Genomic DNA, 26393 nt, shown 5'->3' with positions numbered 1-26393 from the left:
CAATCCAGCTTGGCACCATCTACTCCAGTTTCATGGCATCACAAATCCGTGAGCTATTACATTATCATCCTTATTGTACAGCAAAGGAAGTGACTGAATCAGGAGCCTGTTACCAGGTGGGAAGCCAGGACCCAGTCTTAGTTCTGACTCCAAACACACTAAGAACATGTCACTGCTTGCTCTCTCTCCCTTTGTCCTCCTCTCCTCCTCTCTTTCCCGCTTTCTTCCCCCTTCTCCATTCCCTCCCTTCCCAGATTGTGCTACTTAGACATATTAACTGGCATTAATATGTAATAGCTGGTACTAGTTTTGATTCAGCTATAGCACAAGATAAACTATACTGTTAGGGCATACATAATGAATTAGAAAGTGCTCAGGGAGTGCCAGCCAGATCCCTCTGAGATAAATGTAACCGAATAGTATTTCTAAGCCATTAGCTAGTCATCCTTCCCCATAAAGCAAGGAGAGAAGGCTTGTAAGAAGTAGCAAGTGTCAGTGTGTATTTAACTGTGTGGTGTGATGTCTGCATGCCGCCTCATCTAATTTTCACAGAGGCTTTTGTGGCATATTAGAGCAGAGAGGTGCGTCTTCTGTCATGTCCCGTTTTGTGTCCTTGGCTTGAAGGAATGAATCCTCATCTCCAGAGGTTATAGCCTCCAACTTGTTCTGTGCAATTAAAGTATAGAAAAGGGTCAATACCCTTACTTCATGCCAAAGGAAGTTCTCTGTTAATTGGCCACACTTCCCAGTGTGTTACTTACTACTAATAAGGAGAATAATACCTGTCATATACTAGAGAAGGCTCTGTTCCAAGAACCCTGCTTCACACATTTATAAACCTAGCCATTCTTCCCAAACTTAGGAGATAGTTTTCCCCTATTACACAGCTGAGACGCTAAGGCCACATGTCTAGTGTGTGGAAGCATAAGAGTGAAGACTCAACCCCATGCTGTCTGACTCTAATCTCCACTCCTCTTTCCTAATTGTTAGTTTTCTCTGTACCTTACTGCTGCCCCGGTCTAAGCCAGGAACCTCACCTTGGACTTCCTTGAGCCCATGGGGGCTCAGAAAGGCAAATCTGAGACTGTGTTGTGGTGTTTTTGAGACAGGGTCTCACCATGTAGTCTTGGCTGCCCTGGAACTTGCTATATAAACCAGGCTGACCTCAAACTCATAGAAATCCACCTGCCTCTGCCTCCTAAGTGCTAGGAATAAACGCATGTGGCACCTATGGGTAGCTCATTTATTTATTAATGGAGCTTTTATTTTTTAAAGTTTTCTGTCTTTAAACTCCATAAATTTCTATTTGTGTTTAAGAACCTTTTTCAGAGAAATTGTGAGGAAACAGGTACTTTTAGTGGATTTACTGTTAATGGAATGTGGTATTGATCAATTAATATTTTTCTCACCTGTTTTGTAAGAATAAATTATTTTGGTTCAATAAAAGAGCAGTTTTTCAGGTTTTTGGTACATACCTAGTTTATTACTTTAAGTCTATGCCACAGAATGATTTAAACTTGGTTCTTTGCATATATGCTCCTTACACCTGATAAAACCAGGGACCAGGCAGTGTTGTGCCATTTCCCATAGAAGCTTGAGGCACAGGCCCGAGCCACGGTGCTGACCTCATGCCAATGGACTCTGGATTAGTGCTTCACTCTCAGTGTATTTTATGTGTTTGCAGCTTTATTTAGCAGCAGTTAGAAAGTCTGGGATCTGAGCACCTGGTGATAGTTTTTCTCTTGATAATCTTAGAGGTTATTATTATTATCATCATCATTATTATTCATGTGCAGCGTGCTGAGTGCACGTGTCATTGTGGAGGTCAGAGAAAAACTAGCAGGAGTTGGTTCTCTCCTCGTGTGTGGGTCCTGAGGGTGACACTCGGGTTGTGCGACTTGGCAGCATCTTCACCCACAAAGCCATCTCAGACCTTTCTTCTTTCTTTCTGGTATAAACGTTAGCAAAAGATTTTCAGAACCAGAAAAATAAATTACTGGCTAAACATAAATGTTTAATGCTAAAGTATGTTATGCTAGACATGAGAATGGGTTCCAACTGGATCATGAATATAAATACAAAAAGGAAAGAAGATGGGAGGAAGGAGTGGAAAAGAACCCCACAGTGCTGAGGGAGGCAGGTGAGCTGTGCAGAGGCAGGAGGACTGTGCTGAACTTGCATTGACAACTTTAATATTCTGATTTTTCGCATTTTGTTAACTGAGACATGGTCTTGCTGGATGTCCAAGCAGACCTTGAAGTCACTGTGTAGTTTAGTCTTAACCTTCCTAACACAGGGGGAAGGGTGAGAAGTTGGTTTACAATTTTATATGTATTAGAAAACACCAACAAAGTCAAATGACATCTGAGAAACTAAAGAAAGTATTTGTAGTATATATCCGAGACGCGGAGTTTTCCCTTAAAAAAGAAAAAGATAAATTTTGAGAACCTGATTGAACATAGGGAATGGAAATTTTACAGAAATACAAATGTTAATTGTTTGCATACACACATTTAGAAAATTACTATGTAAATCCTGATATTCAGTATCATAGCCATAATAAGCGAAGATTCAAAACTTTGATGTGAATGGCTTCCCGTGGGTGAAGCTGCTCTCGCAGCACTGGTGGGACTTGAGACTGACATACTGTCTGAAGGACCTTGGCAGTGCCGCAGAGTCTGAGCTCACGGGCTCACTCCTCAGAGCAACTGAGCATCTCCAGCAACTGACGTGTGTCTGCGAGGGTCAGTGTACATGCATACTTCCCAGACCCCAGATCTCCGCGGGATCTCTCACCTGGCTCGTAGACAGGATTCTTCATGCAAAAGAAGTAGGACACCTTGGAGAAGTGGTAGACGTCAGAGCTTTGGCAGAGACTGTGAGCTAAGCCTGCAGTGCAGTGCGATGCCAGATAGACTTGAGATGGTCAGGAAAGCCCGAGGGCTGGTTAAAAGAACTTAGAGCAAGCGCACAGTCATTCCTAATTGCCAAGACTGGAGCATTTGTGCAACCGGGCCAAATAAAAGTAGTATTGGGCCTTCGTTCTTTACAGTAGAGAGGCCTGTGAATGTATGCTAGTATAAAAGTATGTTAAAAGGATGACTCTTCTTACAGAGGAATTCCACTTAGTAATGTGGCCAGAAAAAAAAATGGTAGAAAAGTCACCATTACAGTCATAACTATGGCATGCTTGCTAACAAGATCCATGGTGAGATTATGGGCAATGTTAAAATTATTAGGCAAAACTTTGTGTCTCTGTGTAGCTCTGGCTGTCCTGGAACTCACTCTGTAGAACAGGCTGGCCTCAAGAGATCCTCCTGCCTCTGCCTCCTGAGTGCTGGGATTAAAGGCTGCACCACCACTGGCTTGTATAAAATCAAGTTGTAAGGTGTGGGGACAAAGTATGTATAGGCTGACCTGTCACCTTACTTTATAATATTTTCTGTGGGTCAGAAGGGGAAAATGAGGGCCCTATAACATGACAACTGAAATTGTCTGTAAAATGTCAAGGAAGTTATATGTATGAAGAAATTATTCTATTCCTGGCTATTTCATCTACCAGTTTAAAAATTAAAAAGTTTGGGTTAAGTTTTCTATACCATGTTTCCCAACACAAAGCCAGTATTTCAACTGCTGTAAGTTTACACTCAGAATCATGCATTTGTTTTTTTCTTTTAAAATAGAAATTGGGGGTTATTTATGATGTTATACATTACATTTGCACCTCATATTATAATAGTTAATCCCTAAAGGAATCACAGCACCATTCTCTGTAATCCAGATTTAGGTCGCTCTCGAGAACTGCAGTACGTGTATGTGGATAACAACGTCAACCTGAAAGGCCTGCCCTCATACCTCTACAACAAAGTCATTGGCTGCAACGGGTAAGCCTGGCTTCAGTGTGCACGCACAAACAGATGAACCAGGTTGGAGAATTCTACTTGAGTTTGTCTTTGGCCAAATATCTTTATGAACTAAGAATATGAGGCAAACAATTTAGAAGATTGTATGGTGGTTTCAGCTAGTAAGCCATGGCAGTCCATGAGTTATTACTTTCCACCCAGTCTAAAGAAAAAGAGTTCTTGCACATTTTTCCTTTTCCTGCTATAGAAATAGCTCTACTTTTGTCTTTATTGACAAATTGTGTATATTTAAGTCTAGAGCATGAGGATTTAATGTGTATCTACCTTGCCTCATGTCTTACTCAAGGTTTCTATTCCTGCACAAGACTTTATGACCAAGAAGCAAGTTAGGAAGGAAAGGATTTGTTCAGCTTACACTTCCACATTGCTGTTCACCACCAAAGGAAGTCAGGACAGGAAGTCACACTTGGAGGCAGGAATAGATGCAGAGACCATGGAGGGATGTCACTTACTGGCTTGCTTCCCCTGGCTTGCTCAGCCTGCTTTCTTATAGAACCCAGGTCTCCCAGCCCAGGGATGGCACCACCCACAATGGGCTGGGCCCTCCCCCCTTGATCACTAGTTGAGAAAATGCCTTACAGCTGGATCTCATGGAGGCATTTCCTCAACTGAGGCTCCTTTCTCTGTGATAACTTCAGCCTGTGTCAAGTTGACACAAACCCAGCTAGTACACCACACATAACATTACAAACTCTAGAAAGTAGAGGAATTGACTTTAAGCTAAAAGGTTTTCTTCCTTGGAACATGATTGCAAGGACAGTTTGCTGCAGTAACTGCCTCTTAGCTAAGATATTTACCTATTTTAAGTATTTAGAATTCCACGGGGGTGGGGTTGGAGAGATGGCCCAGTGGTTAAGAGCATTGACTGCTCTTTCAGAGGTCCTGAGTTCAGTCCCAGCAACCACATGGTGGCTCACAACCATCTGTAATGAGATCTGATGCCCTCTTCTGGTGTGTCTGAAGACAGCAGCAACAGTGTACTCACATACATGAAATAAGTAAATCTTTAAAAAAAGAAAATGAATAGAATTCCAGAGCAGACATTGTCCCTTTTTGTGGACTAAACCAAGCAAATGCTTCAGTCAGAGTGAAAGGGATCTCCTTCTCATCAGCTCCACCTCCCTCTAACAGGATGAGCACAAGCACCTGACATGAAGTGTCTCCAGGGGGCCACATGAGATGGAGGGACTGACACACACTAGCTTACTTTCCCCAACGCATCTGACTTGTTTTCTCACGCCCAGCAGGCTGTCCAGTCTGACTCACCCGTGTAGCCTAGAAGGTAGTAGCAGTTTCTGGGTTGGAGCTGAGCCTTTCTCTTAGAAGAGGGCTCACTTGTTAGCTCGGGAAGCCGAGGTGAGCTCCGCCCATGCAGGCGGATGAAATCTAAAACCTTCTTGAAGCAGGAATAATAGATGGTTTACAGGTTTTAGCCAAGTGGCTTTTCTAAATCTGACTTTGTCACAAATGTGACATGGCATAGTCATACCCCAGTGACCTCTTAAAGGGTTTTTTAATAGCCTAGCTCTTCACGTGGTTAAACAGAAGAATCTCAGTTGTTGTCATACAAAAAACGTGAGCAAGCTCCAACACTGACCTGATCCTCAGGCTGAGCTGCAAGGTCAGTTCAGCCTCTACAACAGTTAGGAAATAGCTCGTGTGCAGACATGGGTGTTGCAGACTGCCAGAATGCTTTATTTGCGCCGAGTAGAGAAAGCAGTGTTGGTAGGTTTTAGGAAAATGCTAAACCTTTGGAAAAATAGGAAAAAGTTAAATGAAGTGTTAGTTAATAGCCTGTGTTTTCCTCATGTTGTTATGAGCTTATTTCATTGATAGTAATAGGCATGTACATCCAGTTTTATAATATTAGTATTGGGATCTGTTCAGTCTAACTTACAAATAGACTGTGCTCCATTTCAGTCTGCTGGCTTAACATAGAATTTTGAATGTTCTTGTCATTAGATTTCTAAGCCATTCATCCTTAGGTCGTTTAGCCTAATTTATGCCGAAAATGATACTTGTTTGTATAGTTTTTAAATGGCAAAACAGTCTCAACATTCTAGGGGATGTTGAAGAGGCGTCCCACATTTTTCCTCTTTTTTTTTTCCTACGGATACAGCAAATCAAAGTCGGGGCCCCGATTCCCAGTCAGGGTCTAGGTGGCTTCTGCTTTTCTGTAGAAGAGGAGAGGAAAGACACAGAGGAGGTCCTGACAGAGAGAATGGTGTTTGTGTCAGGTTGAGCAAGGGAGCTCATTTGAACTGAAATGTGGGTAGCCTGTTCATTTGTAGGATGTTTAGTGATCAGTTTCCCTGTTTGGTCCCCACAAAGCATATGCCGTGATGAGCAAAGTGACAGGTGCCAGCCCTCGTGGCTCTTATGTGCAGCTGGGGATGGGGAAGAACTGTAAGGGCCTGTACACTGATGTACGCGCTGACAAGCAGGCTCCGTTCACCCGGCTCTTCACTCTTGCACATGCTGCTTCTAGCTGCCTCGTGGGCTAGATATTAAAGGACAGCAGCTCTGCTCGGCCCGGCTTGAGCATCCCGGACACCAGAGCACCAGCAGTGTAGAATGACACAGCTTTAGTGATCAGTAGAACATAATGTAAAAGTGTGATCTATGGTACATGTATATACATATAGACCACCTTAGATAGTGCATGTGCGCGCGCACACACACACACACACACACACACAAAACACAACTCTGGGGGAGATTAGAGAATGGAGTATAAAATATACAAAAAGCATAAAAGTATAAACAAACCTATTCACAAACGCTTCAGAAGTCTCATGAACTTAACTTTATAGAAATGTGAACAAAGTTAGCCCCTCCTCATTGAGTTTGTTTTTCAAATACTGAACATTAATAAGCACGTCAGGACTATGCTAGACAGCTAGAGAATGTGGGTGCTTGTGTGGTATAACTAAGAGCGCAGGGATAACTGCCCTGCAGCACGCCTGACTCAGAGGCGTCATTAAGTCCTGCTGACCAAATGGGTCAGCCATTATCACGGTGAAAGGACCTGCAGGGGAAGCCACAGCTCGGAGGGAAGAGTCCTGGAGAGCTGAGTAGAGGCTGGCTGCTACCACACTCACGCTCTGTGCCAGCTTCATGAGTGCTATCTTCTCTGGGATTGTCTGTCTCTTCCTACAGGAGTATGTGCCTCGGGTCCATCCACACTATGCCCAGCAAGAGTACAGGTTAGGGTTTTAGCGGAGGGAATGTGGCACGTTTGAGTGTGCAGGACCACTTAGTGGTAAAAGTGGCTTCGCACGGGGTATTTCTCCTGAAACCTGGTTGTGTGAGAAAATGGAAGCAAACGTTTGTGCATGGACATTTCCAGGTCTATCTGGAAGCAGTTTCTTTAAGCGACCTAATGGTTCGTTATGAGGCACTGAAGGTCATAGAATTATTCAACTGATTTGAACCAATGGACTAAAACTTTTTTGGTATCAGACAAGTTTTAGGTTTTTTTTTTTTTTCCAGTCAGTGGAAGCTGTTTATTAATAGATCATGAATAGACTTACTAAGCTATAGTATATTGGGAAATTATTTATTTTAAATCAGCATACAAAGAATTATATTTCAAGCATAGTTTATTTTTGTTTCTCCTCTTCTTTCTCCCCCGTTCCCTATTCCACTGTGAAATCACGTGTGCTCCTCAACTCGTCTTCCCTCTCTAGTTTTACAGTCTAGCATGTGTACATGCACACAGACATTAAAAGCTCGGATCCACGCAAGACAGAATGAGTGATATTTGTCTTTCTGAGTCTGGGTTTCTTAGGTTAATATAACTTTCAGATCCTCCTTATGAAAATTTTATAGTTTTCATTATCCATTTATCTGTTGATAGAATCTAGGCTGGTTCCATTTCCTAGCTATTGTAACTAGAATAGCAGTAAACATGGCTGTGCAAGTGTGCCTGTGGTAGTGTACAAGTGTGCCTATGGTAGGTATAGTCTTTCGGGTGTGTTACCCAGGAATATTGTATTGGAGGCATGAGGCAGTTGTGTTTTATAAGTTTTTGAGAAACCGCCATACTTGAACAGTGACTGTGCTGGTTACACTGGCACTGGCAGTGAGTGAAGAGGCCTCTTCTCACACCCTCATTAATAGTTCTTGCCATTGGCTTCCTTGATGATAGCCATTCTGATTGGTACGAAATAGAATCACAAAGCAGCTTTAATTTGCATTTCCCTAACAGCCAGGGATGTTAAATGCTTTTTAAAATATTTATTGACCACTTCTATATTTCTTGACTATATATATTTCTTCTTTCTCTTTTAAGACTTGTCTGTTCAGTCATTATTTTTGAAACACATACTCCTTATATACCCCTGGCTGGGCTGGAATTCACTATGTAGGCCAGGCTATCCTTGAGCTCATAAAGATCAGCCTGCTTCTGCCTCTCTAAGTGTAAAGCCCTGGACTACCATATCCAGCTAGCCCATTTATTGACTGGCAGTGTTGTGTGTGTAGGGGGGTTGGTTGTATTTAGTGTTGCAGTTCCTTATACATTCTGGATGTTAAGTCCCTCTTAAGTACAACTAGCTGCACTCTCTTACTCTGTAGGCTGTGTGTTCTGCTGATAGCGTCCTTTGTTTGTAGACCGTTTTTATTGTAAGGGCTCCCTATACTCAAAACAATATTGAGTATCCAAATCACACCTCCTTGAGGCAGGCCCAGAGCAGCCCAGCTGCATCTAACAAAAGTGTTGCTTGAGCTGTTGTCTCTCAAGACACGGTTTGCATTTTGACTTCTGCAAAGTAAATGACTTGGTCAGACAGAAATGCTAGTGCTTCCCTTGACCATTGGAGGCCTATAACAGAACCTAGAGTCTTCTCCAGTCAAGTGTTAACGTCCAGGCTGTGGTTCAGATTCTGTGGCACGTAAAGAACTGAAGGAATGTGGCCCATTCCCAAGAACAAAGATGTTTAGAGACCAACCTGAAGTGACCTGAAACGTTGGGATGGAAAAATAGAGATTCTAAAATAATCTTGTAACTTTTATCAGTAAGCAAAGAGTAGGCTCATCATGAATGAAAAGACCAGAAAAACAGGACTAACACCAAAAAGAGAAATGTAACAAGATTTTAGAATAAAAAATAAAGTACCTGTGAGAAAACCTTTGCTTGATGGCTCCCTGTGGCAGACTAGACAAAGCAACAGAAAGGAGTGGAGCTGGAGGCAGATGGAGCGGAGGAGACCCAGCCCATGTGAACCTGCATGCCCTGTTCCAGTGTCAGGAGGGAACGGGGTGGCGGCAGCAGGTGCAGCAGTGTGAACACAGCTCTGTGCCTACTAACATGGCTCAGTCAGAGCTGGGGAGGGAACTGGGAAAGCAGCTGAAGAGAAACAAGGAGGCCTTCTAAAGAACTCATCCGAAACACAGTGCGCAGGGTCTGCAGGGAGGAGGACAGGTCAGGACAAAGGCGTCCTGTCTAGGTAGCAGCTTCTTTCCTTCTCTAAAATGAAAGCATGTTTCTGCCACAAGGGAGGGCAAGTCTGTAGTACCTCTGTGACGGCAGATGGGTGTTGTGTGGATACTTTCTGAAGGATGAAAATTCTTAATGCCTTCTCACTCCTGTGTGTGTGTGTGTGTGTGTGTGTGTGTCTGTCTGTCTGTCTGTCTGGGGGGAGTGTGTGGTGCCTGGGGGCGTGGGTGTTGGAGGTGGTTACACAGGCTCCATAGCATGCTTATTGTCAGAAAACAACTCCGGTGTCTGTCCTTGCCTCCTGCAGCATTTGAAGCAAGTTGTCTTTGCCACTGTGGACGCTAGGCTGCCTGACCCACAGCTCCCGAATAGTCTGTTGTCTCCACCCCCAGCCCTTCTACATTTGTTCTGAGGGTTTGCACACAGGTTCTCATGGTTGCAAAGCAAGTGCTTCATACATTGAGCCATCTTTCCAGCCCTAATTTTGTGTTTGACATACTGTTAGATGGAATAATGAAAGCAAAAATGGATATGAACCAATTTACTACATTATATATTTTGGGACAAATATGTAGCAAAATCTCAGTGGCAAGGTGACATTGCTATTCAGTGAACCTGCTTAAGCTAAATGATGAGTGACAGCTATGACAGTATTGAATTAAAGGGAAATGCCCAATTATTGCTGTAATTACTAAACCAGAGGTACTAACATTCAAGATTTTAATAAGTTACTTAAGGATTCAATGTACACATATTTTTGTAACCTGGACATTTAGTGTAAAATGTTTTAAACTGCATGAATTTTAAATCAAAACTACCAGTGTTTAATAATTACTGGATAATAATCAGGTTTATTGTGAAGCATTTTGTGTCCTTCATCCTTCCTATTGAGAGTTTGCTTCATTGTTACTTCCTTTTTTCTTATTTTGTTTTGGTTTGTTTTTTGAGGCAGGTTTCTCTCTGTGTGCATAGCCCCGGCTGTCTAGGAGCTCACTCTATAGATAGGGCTGGCCTTCAACTAAGACGCCGGCCTGCCTCTGCCCCCGAGTGCTGGGACTGAGGTGTGGACCAGTGCCCAGCCTCACTTCCACTTGAGATCTGTGCTGTTCACATCTCAAGGCAGTGCTTTCTAGCCTCTTCCCTGTACCAGAGCTGGCCGGTTGGAACTGTGGGTAATGCCATGTGCCCTGTGCTCTGCTCATTAAGTGGCTAAGACCCAGTTCATGTTTTTGTCCTCTGTTGACTGCCACAACTCTAATATTACTCTGAGGCAGCAATGATAGCAGTTGGTAATAAAAAGAAGCCTTAAGTGGACATGTGAGTTGGAAGTGCTGGGTAGCGGACAGCGTGCTCTTGGTTCATTTGTGTCATTGCACAATATCCTCCCAACACACCTTGTGAGTGTCCCTGTTTTAGAGATGAAGGGGGTTGTCTAAGAATCTCGGTAGCAGCCATGCCATCGTCTGATCTCAGCCTGTGCGGTGACCATATTGCCGCCACCGCCTTGTCTCCCCTTTGCCTGGGCTCACACCTACGTGGGCTGGGACTCCTGCTGACTCCTCCAGAGTCAAGTCCTTTGGAAGCAGCTCAGGGAAGGCAGGCTACAGAATGGCTGACTCAGTTCTTCCATCCTTGCTGCAGCTGGCTATTGAGGGTGAATCATAGAAGCCGCGAATAGATGGAGCTTCAATTTAATTAGCTTCTTAATACCTAGTGGTGAAGAGCAGGGGTGTCTGCTAAAAGAATAGCCAAAGAATTTTATTTCTATAAAATGAGGGTGCACTTGTTCAGTGTGAGCATCTTCAGTATAATCTGTGATTGTATTTACAGGGTCAGAAAGAGCCTTAAAGCTTGGCTTTCAGTGTTCTCCCCGTTTGTTGTTAATGGGTGTGGGCTTAATCCATTAACAACACCCAGGATGGGGCTGGGAAGCAGCAGCAGTCACAGCAGCAGTGATGTGAGGTACATTCATGACTGATGTACTATAATCCCAGCATTCAGGAGATCAACAGGAGGTAGGGGTGTCCTAAGCTGGAAGCCAATATCTTAATATACTTTCTACTCCATATTTTGTATTTTTGCTCAGGATTCTCAGTCTTCAGTGCAGAGATAAAGTCTGGAAACACACCCTCAAGCCATCTTCAAGTCAGGGCTCTCTTATGCTGTGTAAAAAATGGACCTATGGTGGCCATTCATGATATGAGTCTCTGAGGTGATCCACAAGGCCACAAAGAATGCTCTCAGAGAAACTCACAAATGCCTGTCCTGCTAAAATACAAAACAAAAAATAAAGTTTAGAAAGGGGAACATTATCTTACTGCATATTTTCTGTATTTGTCTGGGTTCAGGTCCCACAGACATGGAGGCTGGCAAGCCCAGGATCTGTGGGAGGAGTGGAGGTCCTCTGTTGTGGTTGATGCTTCGTCTGTGTTCTTTCGGCCCTCACTAAGCACATGAGTTCTACTGACATGCCAGAGGGTGATGTGCTTTACTATTATAAATGCTAATCCTATCTAAAAATACCTTCACAAGGACACCTAGTCTGGTGTTTGACTCAATACCTGGGCACTCTGCCCTTGCCGGGTTGCCACAAAAAAATAAGACATTTGCCAAAATTCCACTTGACAGATGGCTGTTATTTTCCTAAGTCTCTGTTTTCTTACATGCGGCATCCTCTTCCTGTTGGGTCACCCACAAAATATCAAGTACTCAGACCTCTTAACTCGTTATCCCAAGAACTGTGGGCCCCACAGTTCCCCAACAGTTGCAGGCTTTTGTGTCATTTCCTTTTTCCTTCAAACTCCTTGTTTCTTCTACACTCTGCGTCAGGTTTGGTTTCTTTGAGGTTTTTTACTGGTGTTTGATGACAGACTACCTGAGTAGAAGTAGCTGAAGGGAGAAAGGCTTGTTTGGCTAACCGTTTGAGAGTATACAGTCCACCACTGCAGGGGAGCCACGCTGCAGGTGCATGAGACAGCGGAGCAGTCAGGAAGCAGGGAGAGATGGATGCTGGTGCTCAGCTTGCTCTCCCTTTCGTTAAGCCTTTACCCTAGCCCATAGAATGCTGCTCCCACATATAGCGTCTTCCCACCTCACCCTTAGACATCCCTAGAGGTGTGTCCCTAGAGTGACTTTAGATCTGTGAAGTTGGCAGTCAGTATCAACCATTACAGCTCTTTTTATAGTTAATAGCCTTTCCACTGGTTATTATTTTTAAGAGTTTCCCCTGTTTGTTTTGTTTTGATTTGATTTTTTATTTTTCTGACTCCTTGTTGGACCCTTATAGGTACAGTGATCTTCTGGCAGGGTGTGGTCACTAACAGCCATCATGCATCTTGGGATGAGTTGAAATGAGGTTTCAGTTTCTAGCATGGCCACAATATTGTATTCCTACTTGCTGTGAAGGAAAAGGAAGACAACAGGTATTCTAATTCAAACAGGAATACTTGTCAGCAAACTGGGTGGCAGCGGGGAAGTGGGTGTCTTTAGCTGATAAAATAGATCTTTGAAAACCAAGGCTCAGTGTTATACTTCATGTTAAAAGAACTGAATTCCGGGGAAGTTTGGGTGATGTCCAGATAAAACTAGTGTAAAGTTCAAAGTGAATAATATAAGCAACTGAGAGTTGTAAGAAAAAGACTTTAAGGAGGAGGACGCTGCAGTCAGACATCAACCGACAGGATCTTCTTCTGTAAGGCAGGGCCGTCCGAGCCCTGTCAGACTGACGAATGTAGCACCGACACGATAGGAAAATCCTCAAGTGATTGAAAAGTGTTTGCTCGGGAGGCTAACACGGTGAAGATGGCACTTTAATTCAGAGGTGAACACATTGTGTTTGATCTGTTTTATAACGTTGTCAAAAAACCGAGACAACATCTACACGTGAAATGATAGAGTAACTAGAAGAAACTTGAGGACAGCCCTCCTAACAATCAGGAAGTCGGATGTTGTGAATGGAAGGGTGGTGCTTGTGACAGCATGGGGACTAAGTGGGGAAAGGGTCTGAAAGGAGTGCTCACCTCAGGTGTGAAAAGGGCGTCTAAGAAGTGATTTCTGATTCAATTGAACGTTAAGCGTAAGTGTGAATGGTAGGTCACAGAAGATGAGATGTGAATGACCAGTAAACATCCCCAAAAGTGATAAACTCAGACAGCATGCTGTGGATTTCCATCAGTCAGACTGGCCGACTGCAGTAACTGATAACTCACTGGTGACTGACGGACAGTACAGGCCACAACCTCTCTGAAATTTCTGTACATGAGGATGTATTGCTTTTATTGTAACGTTGAATGATCTCATTTGATTAAGGGGAAAGAATAAAAATAGGGGTCTATCTCTGTTTTCCCTCCTTTCTTTCTTTCTTATGACTGTAGAAAGTAAAAAACACCAAAATAGCATTGGCACTAAGAGGCTGGAGGTAGGGTTTGAAGGTGAGAAGCCTAGAAAAAAATCATTCTTCCATTTTTTTTATACTGCTTAACTCATGGGAATAAGTTAGCTACTCCTACCACTTAAATTTACAATAATAAATCATTTGGAAATAACACTTTTAAAAAGACTCCTGGCTAAAGTACCAAGCTCATGTGATCAGATAAACTAAAGCAGCTCTTTTGAGAAGGAAATCGCTAAGTGAAATTAGTCCATCTCATGTTTCCCCGCTTCTGAAGTGTAATGACACTGCTTAGAACACATCAGACCCCGAAGCATCAGTCGTTATAAAGTACGAATTATTTGCTTTCACAACTTTCGGAGAAGGCCACTAGCTGGTACCCAACTCTGCGTGCTGCATCTCCTCTTCCCCACTCTGTCCAGACCCTCCTGACTCCCGCAGTCCTCTTTCCCTCTGTGTCATCGAGTCTCTCGCTGTCCCTGTGGCCACAGTGTGGAAAGCGACATCTAGTAGTCCTCCTCACCATGAATTAAAGCTTCCCGACTTGAGCTAACATCCGTGGCCCACCCTCCCCCACACAACCCGAGTCCCGTTTCCCATCCCCTGGAACGTGTTCACGGCCTTTGTCTTCAGTCCCCGGCCACTGCTCATGGGACCTGCTGTTTATTCTGTGCTGCACTTTGGTCCAAACTAGAGAGCTCTCAAGTCACATGAGCCCAAGACTCTTTCAGGTCCTCCTCTGCCTCCCTCTCGGCCCCAAGGATTTCAGTGGATCTCCTGTGGAATTGTTTCCCAGTGAGACGAAGGGAGGGACACAGGAATGAATCTGTAATGAGCTAAGGAGTCCAGGGCTTCTCTGCCTTCCAGCCCTGTACCCTGTGTCTTTGCCTTTTCTGGTCAAAGTAAAAATATATATATATATATATCATCTTAGTCCTGGTTTGTTTTTCTGTCGCTTTGATAAAACACTATGACGAAAAGCAACTTGGGAGAAAAGGGTTTATTTGTCTTCACACCCACCCCTCTGATCATGTTCCATCATAAAGGGAAGTCAGAACAGAAACGGAAGCAGAGATTGTGGAGGAGCACTGGTTTGCTCAGCTAGACTTCCTACACAGCCCAGGACCACCTGCTTAGGAAGTGAGCTGCAGACAGTGGGCTAGACCCTCCCACTACACTCACCAATTAAGACAGTCTCTTGCAGACCTGGCCACAGGCCACTCTGACCTGGACTGTTCTTTGGTTCTTCCCTTAGATGACTCTAGGCTGTATCAAGTTGACAGCTAAAACTCAGTGCTCAGAGAAGGCCTTTGTTAAAGCCTTTAGCCATTGGAGGAAAAAAAAGGAATGCAGGCTTTCCAGTACCTAATGACCTCAGCTGTGGGTATGGTCAGAGCAGCAGAAAGAGCAGGAAATAGAGCTTGGCTTGGCCTATTCAGGAATTAAAAGAAAGGACCCAGGTTGTGGGAGAGTGAGCCATGACTTAAAACCATCAACCTCAAGGTTACACTCCTGGCCAATCTATTATATGGGAAGACCCACTACAGTTACTGTCAGGCACTTTAAATGTATGCCTGCGGGCTTAGATTTTTCTACACACACACACACACACACACACACACACACACACGTTAAAAACTTTAAAGTAGAATATTCTATCTCAACAGAGTACCAGACTCCCCACCCACCACCCACGCCTGCTGTGGGGGATGGTGGTACATACCATGACTTTATGAGTGGAGGTCTGAGGGCAGCTTCAAACGTCACCTGCCACCTTGTTTGAGATAAACCAGTCTTGTTCACTGATTCATAGCCATGCTGGCTGGCCTGTAATCTTCTGGCAACTCTCCTGTCCCCATCTCCTCCCATCCTCTGTAGGCCACACTTGGATCACTGATGTTTCTGTGTCTCTGTCTGGCTTTTCTAGGGAAGCTGGGGGCTGCAGCCTGGGTGGTCACTGTAAGCTGCTTTACCTACTTCAACATCTCCCCAGTTCTTTCTTACTCCTAAAACATAAGCCCAGCATGGAATTGTACCCTGTAACCCCAGCACTTAGGAGGCAGACTTAGAAGGATCCCTGCAAGTTCAAAGCCAACCTCATCTTTAAATTCTTTATACAGTGAAACTCTGTCTTAAGAAAAAAAAATTAATTTGGAAATTTCCAGCTCTTGCGAGGGAGGACCACTACAGAGGCAGCCATGCTGTAAGTGGTGTGGTGTACTCCGGCTGCTTCTGTGTCTCTGGCCAGGACTGGGTGAAGAGCCCGGATCAGCATCAACTCAGTTTGAAAGGAGGCTGGCAGCTCAGCCCCCGTGAACTGCAGTTCTGCCTTTCGAATGCCTTGTAACCTGCCCAGAGTCTGACCTCACGGCTGATGTCCCTGTACTGTGTCTTTATGCAGCTGTGGCGTCCCTATCCAATTGTCAGAGGTGAGGCTGCTGACCTTCTCATCTGGGCAGCTGACCGTGTTTCTCCCAGCAGAGGTGAAGGCGATAGGCACAGAGAATGACCATGTCCTGCCTCTGCAAGAACTGACCATGCGGAGTCTCTACCGCACCTACCACAGGCTCTGGAAAGGTGAGTACGTGGTCCTCTCTGCTGCCTCAGTTGGGGAACAAATACTTGGCTTTATCCTGTCACTTTGGATTCTCATCTTTTTTATTTTTCATTTTCATCACAACAGCATACACATTTCACACTGAATTTGCCATCTTAACCAGGTGTCAAGTTTCTTGGTATTGAGTATGTCAGTGGTCTTCCTGTCTCAGCCCCCCCCCCCCCCCCCCCCCGTGAACCTTGTCCTGTGGTCATATGCCTCTGTGCAGGGCTTGGGGCTTTTAAGTTTTCATATTTTCAACACTGGTTCCTTTGGCAAATCCTGCAGACACACAGAAGCATTTACTAAAATGTGGTTTTTATTGTGAAGGACAGCAGTTCCCAGAGAAACTCTAAATTAGACAACCTGGTGTGGTAGTGTGTGTGGTTGAAGTGAAAGGCTGACAGTGGGGAAAGAGCTGGGGTTGACCTCTCTGTCTCCGGGGATCCAGCAACTATAAGAAGTCCCAAAAGCATTTGTCAGCATTCTCACGCAGGCCAAAGCTTGTTTGGAAAGGGTCTAGATTGTACAGACATTGTTCAGCATATTAAAAGGAAGCACGTCAAGAAAGCACTGGCTGGGGCTGGGGCTCAGCAGTAGAGCATGTATATGGCCAGAGACCAATCCCAGTGCCAAAGGAAAGGGCAGGAGAAAAGGAAGAATGAATATGCATCCAACTGACCCAATATTGTAAAAATCTGTATTGATGTGTTGTGTGTATGTATATGTTTGGAGGGTCGGGTACCCCTAGAGGCCAGAAGAAGGCATTATATTCCCAACCACTTTGCCATGTGTGCTGGATCTCATATTTATCAAGTGAGTGCTCTTAACTACTGAACCATACTTAAGGCTGCTAAATGCTTTGTCTTTGTGTTTGGAAAGGGGCCATGGAGTTCAGCTAAAACAAAACCAACTTAACTTTCTAGGAATATCTAGTTAGTCCAAAGTTTAGCTGTTTTTAAAAATGCCCTCCATTAATTCTCTTTTTAAAATAGATGGGGAGTGAGCTCTCCCACCATGAGTGTCCAGAGATCAAACTCAGATCTCCAGTTTGATGACAATCACCCTTACCTCCTAGGCCATATTACTGGCCTGTAGACTGGTTTTTGTTTATACAGAACAGAAAAAAATGTTTAGTTATTTACTAATATACAAATTCCATTTTTCTAGGTAGATAATGGTTATCTGGAAAGTCCTAAAAGACAGTTTTTGTGTCCTTGTCAGGATTAGCTTGTAAACTCGAGACTTCGCCCCAGTTTGAACATTCCTTTCCTGCATGGCTAGCATAAGGGTAGAAACTTGTCAGATCTGTCAAGATTGCCCGGGTGGCTGCAGTGGCTCACTCTAGGTGTGTCCTTTGCGTGGCTCAGTCTGGGCTCTAAAGACTGTTTCCTACCTGTGTTCATGAGAATAAACAAGGCAAACCTGGGTTTCTTACTTCCCTCCCATCCTTGGACTTCCAGCATCTGATACGTTCAGTATAGCCTTTTCCTCCCCGGGCTCTCGTCGGTGTTTAACTGGGGAGAACTTAAGTAAGGCGGCTGCTGTGGGTCTCCAGACCTCACCCCCTAGTTCTCTGACTTAGGAAAGCCTGCTCTTCTTTCTGATCCTTGTTCCTAAAGACTGTTTGATCTAATTCTTTCCTCGCCTCTGCCTCTGGACAGCTTCTGGCTGCTCATAAAAGAGTGGATTTTCATTTTCCTTTAGTATCAAAAATATAAAAAACATCTTTCATTTCCTAATAATGTTGGATTTTTATTGTATGTCTATCAGATAAGAGAATTTTCAACATGATGTACTTTTAACTATTTGAACTTACTTGGTAACAAAGAAATTTCAAACATCTAGTTTAAGGAAATAGGATTTTTCACTCATGTGCCTGATTTTTCTCTTTGTTTCAGATCGGAACTTTTTGTCTCCAATCTCATTACCCAAAAGTCTCCTGGAGCTGCTGCACTGCCCCCTGGGGCACTGTCACCGGTGTAGTGAGCCCATGTTTACCTTTGTCTATCCTAAGCTCTTCCCCTTGAGAGAGACACCGATGGCAGGCCTGCACCAGAGGTGATGAAGCCTACGTGGGCACTAGGGTTTAACTTGGGCCAGCTGTGTGGCATGGGAGTGAGGGGTCATACAGAGAGGAGGCTGAGTCTACAGCTTACAGATGCTGAATCCATGGTTCTCAGCCTATGGGTTTAGACCCCGTGGGGTTTCAAAATACCCTCTTTCACAGGGGTCATCTAAGACCATCAAACACAGTTTATATCCTGGTTCACAATAATAGCAAAATTACAGTTATGGAGTAGCAATGAAAGTATTTTTGTGGTGGTGGGTGTCAGTACATCAGGAGGAATTGTACTAAAGAGTTGCAGCAATAAGAAGGTTGAAAACCACTGGGTTAAATGAAACCTGCTCCCTTTCACTACTACGAGAAAGCCTGGTTGCCCTCCTTAGTTTGGGCTTTGGGGCATGTAGAAGGTCATGTACAGAGCACACGTGCACAGCTGTGTGTGCATGCTCATTCTTTCTAATTCCACCCCACATGCAGGGAGGGGGTGTCTGTATAAAGAGAGCTCATTGCTTGTGTTCACCTGGCACAACTTGAAGTGTGCAGTCACACTCTGCACAAGCACCCAGTTCTGTTCTGAATCCATCTCTTCCGACGGCATTCCCATTCCACTCTGTATTTCTTGGCAGAGTGCTTTGCATTCATGGTGAATGTTCACTAAGTAAAACCCAGAGCCAATACTGTTACTGAGAGCAAGAATGCCAGACGGTGAAAAGCAGGACACTGGAAAAGGAGTGGGCCTGGAGTTGGAATATGGATTTTCGTGGTTTTTTGTTTTTGTCTCCTCCTCCCTTTGAAACAGAGTCTGAAATTAGCTGTGAGCAGAGGATGGTCTCATCCTCCTACCTCTGCTCCCAAGATGCTGGGATTGCAGACATGCACCACCATATCTAGCTTAAGTTTGAGTACCTTCCAGCTAAGACAGAAAACAGTACGCTCTCACTTGTCTCTGGAGTTGGGTTGGAGAACTTTCCAAACGTGGGAGCTTCTCACTCCTTGTCAGTGCCAGCCCGAGTCTCATTGTGATCATTTTTCTGAGAGATGGAATCTTGTTATGTAACAGCTGAGGTTGGCCTCAAACACAGGAACTTTGTGCCTCGGCCTCCTGAGAAATGGTGCTAACGGGTGTGCCCACAGCAGCCTTGGGGTCATTTCATGGAACCTGTCCCCTACTCTTGCCCTCTCCTCCTCTTCTCTTGTTTTCTTTCCCTTCTTTTCTCCCGAGGCTGGGAACAGAGCCCATGGCCTTGTGGCACGGCGTATACCCCCAGCCCTGTTTCTTTTTCTTAATCTAAGTGGGATAGGAGATAGGAGGCAAAGACTGCACTGAGAATGTGGGCCACCTGCCAAGCTTCCCTGAGCCTCAAAATGGGGACAGAACAGTGTGCATTGTTGGCCATAGCAGTGAGTAACAGATGAGGAAGGCAAACATGGTGGCCATTCAGCAAATGGAGCCGCCTTTTCTTGTCTCTGCCTGCTCCTCTTCCAAGCTATACGTATTCCTCTTGCCCTGAGTAATCCTATTAGATACGCTGTAGGTTCCAATTTCAGCAGTTTTGTGTTTTTTAATGTTGTCTGTGTACAGAAGCTCTACTCTGAACCTTTTAGTTTGATGCTTGTTCTTGGGAAAAACAAACACACCAATTCAAATTTGTGTTGTTTGTTCTACTGTATGCACAATATAGTGTTCAAGGGTTTCCACATACAGGACACTAGTTATATGACACTGTCTTCCAGGACATGGTAGCAGATCCCACAACCTGAGGCTCAGACCCCAAGGTTGTCCTTCTCATCTGGAAAACACTCAGAAGCCTCAGCTAGATCGACCCATGCCTCTAACTAGTGGGTACAGCCTGGGCTCCCAGAGTCCATTTTTTGGGTTCAGTTCATTTATTTGAGCAACTCACAGAACCCAGGAAAATATTTAAGCCATCTTATTGTAAAGAACATCACAAGAGAACATAACAGAGATGCTCAGAAGAGACCTGGGGGAGAGGTGTGATGTACCCTCCCTTAGTGTGTCAGCCTCCCAGAACTCCCATGCGTTCACCTGTCTGAGAGCTCCTGAACCTTTGTCTTCGGGTTTTTATGGAAGCTTCGTTGTGTGATGTGATTGCTATAGACTGGGTGTGTATCTCAACATGCTTCTTGGCCTGTGTATGCACGTGTTATTCCCTTTGGATATGTGTTGGACCCCTCTGCAATGAGGAGGGTCTTAAGAACCATTCTGAAATACTAGGGGCTGAGAGGACTTATAAGGAATTTGGGCGAGATAAACCTCTACCCATAATGATCTCTAGTACATTTGAGAGAGGACAAACCAGCAAAAAGCCACCCTGGGAACTTTACCTTTTTTTAATAAACTTTTTAAACTTATTATTCTACAATTGCATGTGTGTGTATGTGTGTATATGTTATACATTGATAACATATTCTTCCTTTGTCTTAACACCTTCCCTCTACTTCTAACACCTTTATCTCCCCAAATCTTCCTATGGTAATGTTGTGTGTGTGTATGTATGTGTGTTTGTGTGTGCAAGAGACAGACAGACAGACAGACAGAAGACAGAGAGATCTTACTGCATTCAATTAGGATTCCTTGTACAGACATGGGTGGGAGATTATTTCCTTGAAGAGGGGCAACTTAACTGATGATTCCTCCATCACCCTGAACTATGACCTCCTTCTCTCCCAGTAAGTGAGATCACTCCTCAGGGAGGTGTGGGGTTCCGTAAGCCCCTTCCTATTTGTGATGGAATGTTGTTGGGCTCAGCCCTATGCAGGTTTAACCACCACTGCTGTGAGTTCATGAGTGTAACCACTTAGTGTTTGATAGCAGTCTTTCCTGTCCTCTGGCTCTTACAGTCTTTCCACAACGTCCCGTACTCCATTTAGGGCTTGACACCCGGAGTCTTACTCTCAATGCCTTGACCAACTATAAGGCTCTGATAACCATTTCCTACTGGAAACAGAAGCTTCTCTGACCAAGGCTAAAAGCAACAGTGATCTATGGATATAAACCTATTTAGAGATAGTTTGACAACATGTCACCTTCTCCGTGGGTTCAGTTCTTCTAGAATGGCTCGCAGCTCTGAGAAGCACTTCACTTATGTGTATCTGCTATTACAGAGACTCCTGATGAGCAGGGGGAAGCATTGCTGAGGGCAGGGCTTGTGGGAAGTGCACTGAACCACCATGTCCTCTGAGGTGCACTGCCCTCTAGCACCGCATCGTCCACTGTCTGGAAACTCCCCAAACCCAGACCTTTCCATTTCTAATGTACTTCATAGACGTAAGCGATGAAGTCACTGGCCACTGGGAACCAACTCAGCTCAGCACTTAGGCTCTCCCAGATGACAGGTAATGGGGTGGGGCTAAAAGTGGAAACCGTGTAATTGTTAACTGAGGAGCCAGTCCCATTATCAGCATGCATGGAATTCCAAAGGATTTAGGATCATTATCAAAAAAGGAACTTGAAGACCACATGTAGTTCCAGCATGTTACCCCCAAACACACATTCCATGCCTTGCTCAGAAAACAATTCCATTCCAATGTGTGTAACAGTTTTTGTTTCCTGTAAACCTGGCTGGTCTCCATAGTCCTAGGATCACAGACATGAGCTAACATGTCCACCTAGACCCAGCCCACACACCTAAAGACACATGATTTTTGAAAGAGAAGTCAAAAATAGGTACTAGAGAAAAGATAGCATCTTCAACAAATGGTCCTGGTCAAACTATGTGACTACATGTAGTCAAATGTAAATAGATCCATATTTATCACTCTGCACAACTCAACTCTAAATGGATCAAGGATCTTAACATAGGGCTGCATACCCTGTATCTGATAGAAGACAGTGATGAATAGCCTTGAATTCGTTGGCTCAGGAGCAGACACTAAGAACAATAGAGGAGATTTCATGTCTGTATAACAAAGAACCCATCATTCGGGTGGTGGCAGGCTACAGAATTGGAAAAGAGCTGAGAAACATTTAAACATTAAACACCTTTAGCATCAACTCTTACATGTGTACATTCTTATCTTAAATATTGTTTAAATTAACTATGAGCAAAAGTTAGTATATTACTCTTTCTAGGCAGAACTCCACCTGCAAACTGTCTCCACTCCTACTGTGTGATATGGGGCAGGTAGAGGCAACATAGCATCATTTGAGATGCTCCTGTCAGCAAGCACTTCTTGACATCTATAATATTGTCTGGTTTAAGTGACTGTATATAGGGTGGATTCTGGATCCATCTGGAAGGGTCATCTCTGGATTGCCTTTCCTTCAGTCTCTGCTCCACACTTTGTATTTTCTCCTGTGAATATTTTGTTCCCCCTTTTGAGAAGGACTAAAGCATCCACTCTTTGGTCTTTCATCTTCTTGAGCTTCATGTGGTCTGTAGATTGCATCTTGGGTATTCTGAGCTTTGGGGCTAATATCCACTTATCAGTAAGTACATACCCTGTTACCTCACTCTGGGTGATATTTTCTAGTTCCATCCATTTGCCTAAGAATTTTATGAAGTCATTGTTTTTAGTATCTGAGTAGTACTCCATTGTGTAAATGTACCACATTTTCTGTATCCATTTCTCTGTTGAAGGACATCTGGGATCTTTCCAGCTTCTGGCTATTAGAAATAAGGCTGCTATGAACATGGTAGAGCATGTTTCCCTGTTAGATGTTGGAGTATCTTTTGGGTATATGCCCAGGAGTGGTATAGCTGGATCCTCAGGTAGTACTATGTCCAATTTTCTGAGGAACTGCCAGACTGATTTCCAGAGTGGTTGTACCAGCTTACAACCCCACCGACAGTGGAGGAGTGTTCCTCTTTCTCCTCATCCTTGCCAACATCTGCTGTCATCTGAATTTTTGATCTTAGCCATTCTAACTGATGTGAGTAAAATCTCAGGGTTGTTTTAATTTGCATTTCCCTGATGACTAAGGATGTTGAGCATTTCTTTAGGTGCTTCTCAGCCATTTGATATTCTTCAGTTGAGAATTCTTTGTTTAGCTCTGTCCCCCAATTTTTATAGAGTTACTTGATTCTCTGGAGTCTTAACTTTCTGAGTTTTTGTATATATTAGATATTAGCCCTGTGTCAGATGTAGGATTGGTAAAGGTCTTTCTTGGCTGCCATTCTGTACTATTGACAGTGTCCTTTGCCTTACAGAGGCTTTGCAATTTCATGAGGTCCCATTTGTCAATTCTTCATCTTAGAGCACTAGCTACTGGTGTTCTGTTCAGGAAATTTTTTCCTGTGCCTATGTGTTCAAGCTCTTCCCCACTTTCTCTTCTATTAGTTTCAGTGTACTTGGTTTTATGTGGAGGTCTTTGACCTACTTGCACTTGAGTGTTGTACAAGGAGATAAGAATGGATCAATTTGCATTCTTCTACATGCTGACCTCCAGTTGAACCAGCACCATTTGTTGAAAATGCTGTCTTTTTTCTACTGGATGGTTTTAGCTCCTTTGTCAAAGATCAAATTAGCATAGGTGTTTGGGTTCATTTCTGGGCCTTCAATTCTATTCCATTGATCTACCTGCCTGTCTCTGTACCAATACCATACAGTTTTTATGACTATTGCTCTGTAATACAGCTTGAGGTTGGGGATAGTGATTCCCCCAGAAGTTCTTTTATTGTTGAGAATTGTTTTTGATATCCTGGGTTTTCTGTTAATTCCAAATGAATTTGCAAAGTTGACTGATTTCAAGGGCAATTGTGAGGCCCACTACTCAGAACTACAAGGTGGGACTTGGTGCTTCAGGGTAGCATCCCAAGGTCAGATAGGGTTTCTGTGTCTTGGGGAGAATGTCTTGTATAGCTTTGCTCTTAAGATTAGTTGGAAGAGGCTCACCTATTGTATGGAAAGGAGTGATCTGCTTAACTCAAAGTCTATTAATTTAAATATTAATCACATCTTTAAAAAATGACCACAGTAACGTTGAGACTGATTTGGCTGAACAGTAGGGTCCGTAGCCTAAGCAACTTGCCATAAACGCAACCATCACGGGCTATAAACGGTCTCACTTAAATCACCAGTGTATTTAGAAACAACTGCCTATATGGTTTTTCCATAAATCCTGGGTTAAGTTTTGCATAGCAGACAATACAAAGTACATTTGGGTTGGGTGGTTAACAGCTCTTCTTTTGTGCAGTTGAGCCCTGAGAGTGCAGTGGAAAGGCCTAGAGCGAGGAGCTCCAGCTTTGGAGGTGAACGATAGCCCACAATACATTTCTTCACACTTTGTGACAGTCTCAGGTGCCTCCTTGTTCAGCTGTTGCCAAGCTGACTCATATGCCTCAGCACTTCCACGTGCTGCAGTCTGTCTGAACCCTCATTTTACTAGAGCAGAGTCTCACGGTTGAGCTGGGATTTGAACCCTAGCAATCGGCTCCATCCCTGCATTTCAGTCACTGTATTGTAGACTGAGAATATTGTTGAAATGGCATTTGAATATACAAAACTAATATTCCCTAATAGTCCGAGCAAGTTATGTTTGAAATACATATGAATAGCCAGAGCCCGGCGTGATGGGGGTGGTACATGCCTTTAGTCCCAGCACTGGGGAGACAGAGGCAGATCTCTGAGTTCAAGGGTAGCCTCAACTACAGAGTAAACTCCAGAATAACCAGGGCTGAAACACAGAGAAACCCTTTCTTGGAGAAAAGAAACCCACATTTGAATATCTGTGCATTCACATGCATATTTGATTTCAGCATACACACTGACAAGCCTGGAAAGATGTCAGTTCAACCATTATTCCGAGAGACTTGGAAGGAGGAATTGAGAATTACAAAGTCTACGGTGCCTAACACTGTTCTATCTTCCTTCAAAAAATACCAGAGGCAGAGTGTTCTACCAAGAAATAAGTTTTATTCTGCTCATAGCTAAAGGGACTCAAGAGCATGGATCTAGCATCTGGTCAGCTGTGGTGGCACCTCAGAGACACAAGGATGTGGTGAGACAAGAGAAGCGAGGTGGAAGGTGTGGCAGGGCCGGCTCGCCCCACCAGGCTCATCCCCATGCAGTGGGTGTTGTCTCACTCAGCATTCTGTAGCTGGGAAGACAGTAAAGGAAAACATTTAATTTGGGCACGATTCACTTTGAGTTTCAGTCCTTTATGGCAGAAGTGTGGAAGCACTCAAGCAGACATGGTACTGGAGAGGTAGCTGAGAGTTCTATATTAGGATCTGCAGGCAGTAGGAAGAGACAGTGGGCCTGGCTTGAGCATTTGAAACCCCACTTCCTTGACACACTCTAGCAAGGCCACACCTCTTAATTCCTATCTAGTAGTGCCACTCTCTAAGACCAGGTGTTCAAGTATATGAGCCAATGGGGGCTATTAATACTCGGCAAGTGTCATCCACTATGACATTGAAGCTTCAGGGCCCTACTTCTCATGATAGCCCCATTTCTTAAAGATTCTGCCAAACATGACATGCTGGCAACCATGCTGCCAGCAATTAACTTCTGGGTACAAGCTACAGCCAGAACGTGGTTGGTACACTCGCTTTTTTAATTTTCAACCCTATATGGACAGGGTATTGTTTTTACAGTTCTAAAAAACCCAAAATGTATGTGTGTATGTAAATATGGGGATTCACATGTGCCAAACATGTATGTGAAAGGCCAGGCACAATTTTGTGAAGTTGGTTCCCCCATCTTTACATGGGCTGCAGGGATCAAACTCAGGTCTGGAGTCAGGCATAGCAAGTGCCTTTATCTGCTGGGCTGTCTTGCTAGCCCTAGCAAAAAATTCCTAATTAACCAGAATGTTTTAAGACGTGTTTCCTAACCGTATAATGTCGACTGATGCCTGTTAATGTAAGCATGAACATTTGTGTTTATGGGCATGTATATACATGTACAGTATTACATATAAGCAACAGGCAGGAAGCAGGCCGGGCAGAGTGAGACGCTCTTTTGTTCGGCTGTTGGCGGGGCCTGTGGTATGCCAATTCAGCCGGACTTGA

At 44.0% G+C, this 26393-nt stretch overlaps 1 protein-coding gene across 3 annotated transcripts in view; it reads left to right on the top strand.

Annotated features, from left to right (window-relative positions):
* The window catches only part of LRRC28 (leucine rich repeat containing 28), a 124494-nt gene that overhangs the window by 88314 nt on the left and 9787 nt on the right, over nt 1–26393 (top strand). For all 3 annotated transcript variants that reach the window (XM_080914951.1, XM_080914949.1, XM_080914950.1), the window contains 3 exons: nt 3782–3884; nt 16155–16330; nt 18251–18410. In XM_080914951.1, coding sequence (XP_080771077.1) covers nt 3782–3884; nt 16155–16330; nt 18251–18410 — 439 coding nt within the window. The remainder of the gene's footprint in view (nt 1–3781; nt 3885–16154; nt 16331–18250; nt 18411–26393) is intronic.

This window comes from Micromys minutus, assembly GCF_963924665.1.
Source record: "Micromys minutus genome assembly, chromosome: 3".
In the NCBI taxonomy this organism is placed as follows: Eukaryota; Metazoa; Chordata; class Mammalia; order Rodentia; family Muridae; genus Micromys; species Micromys minutus.
Note: the sequence above shows the minus strand (reverse complement) of the source record. Positions and strands in the feature narration are given on the sequence as shown.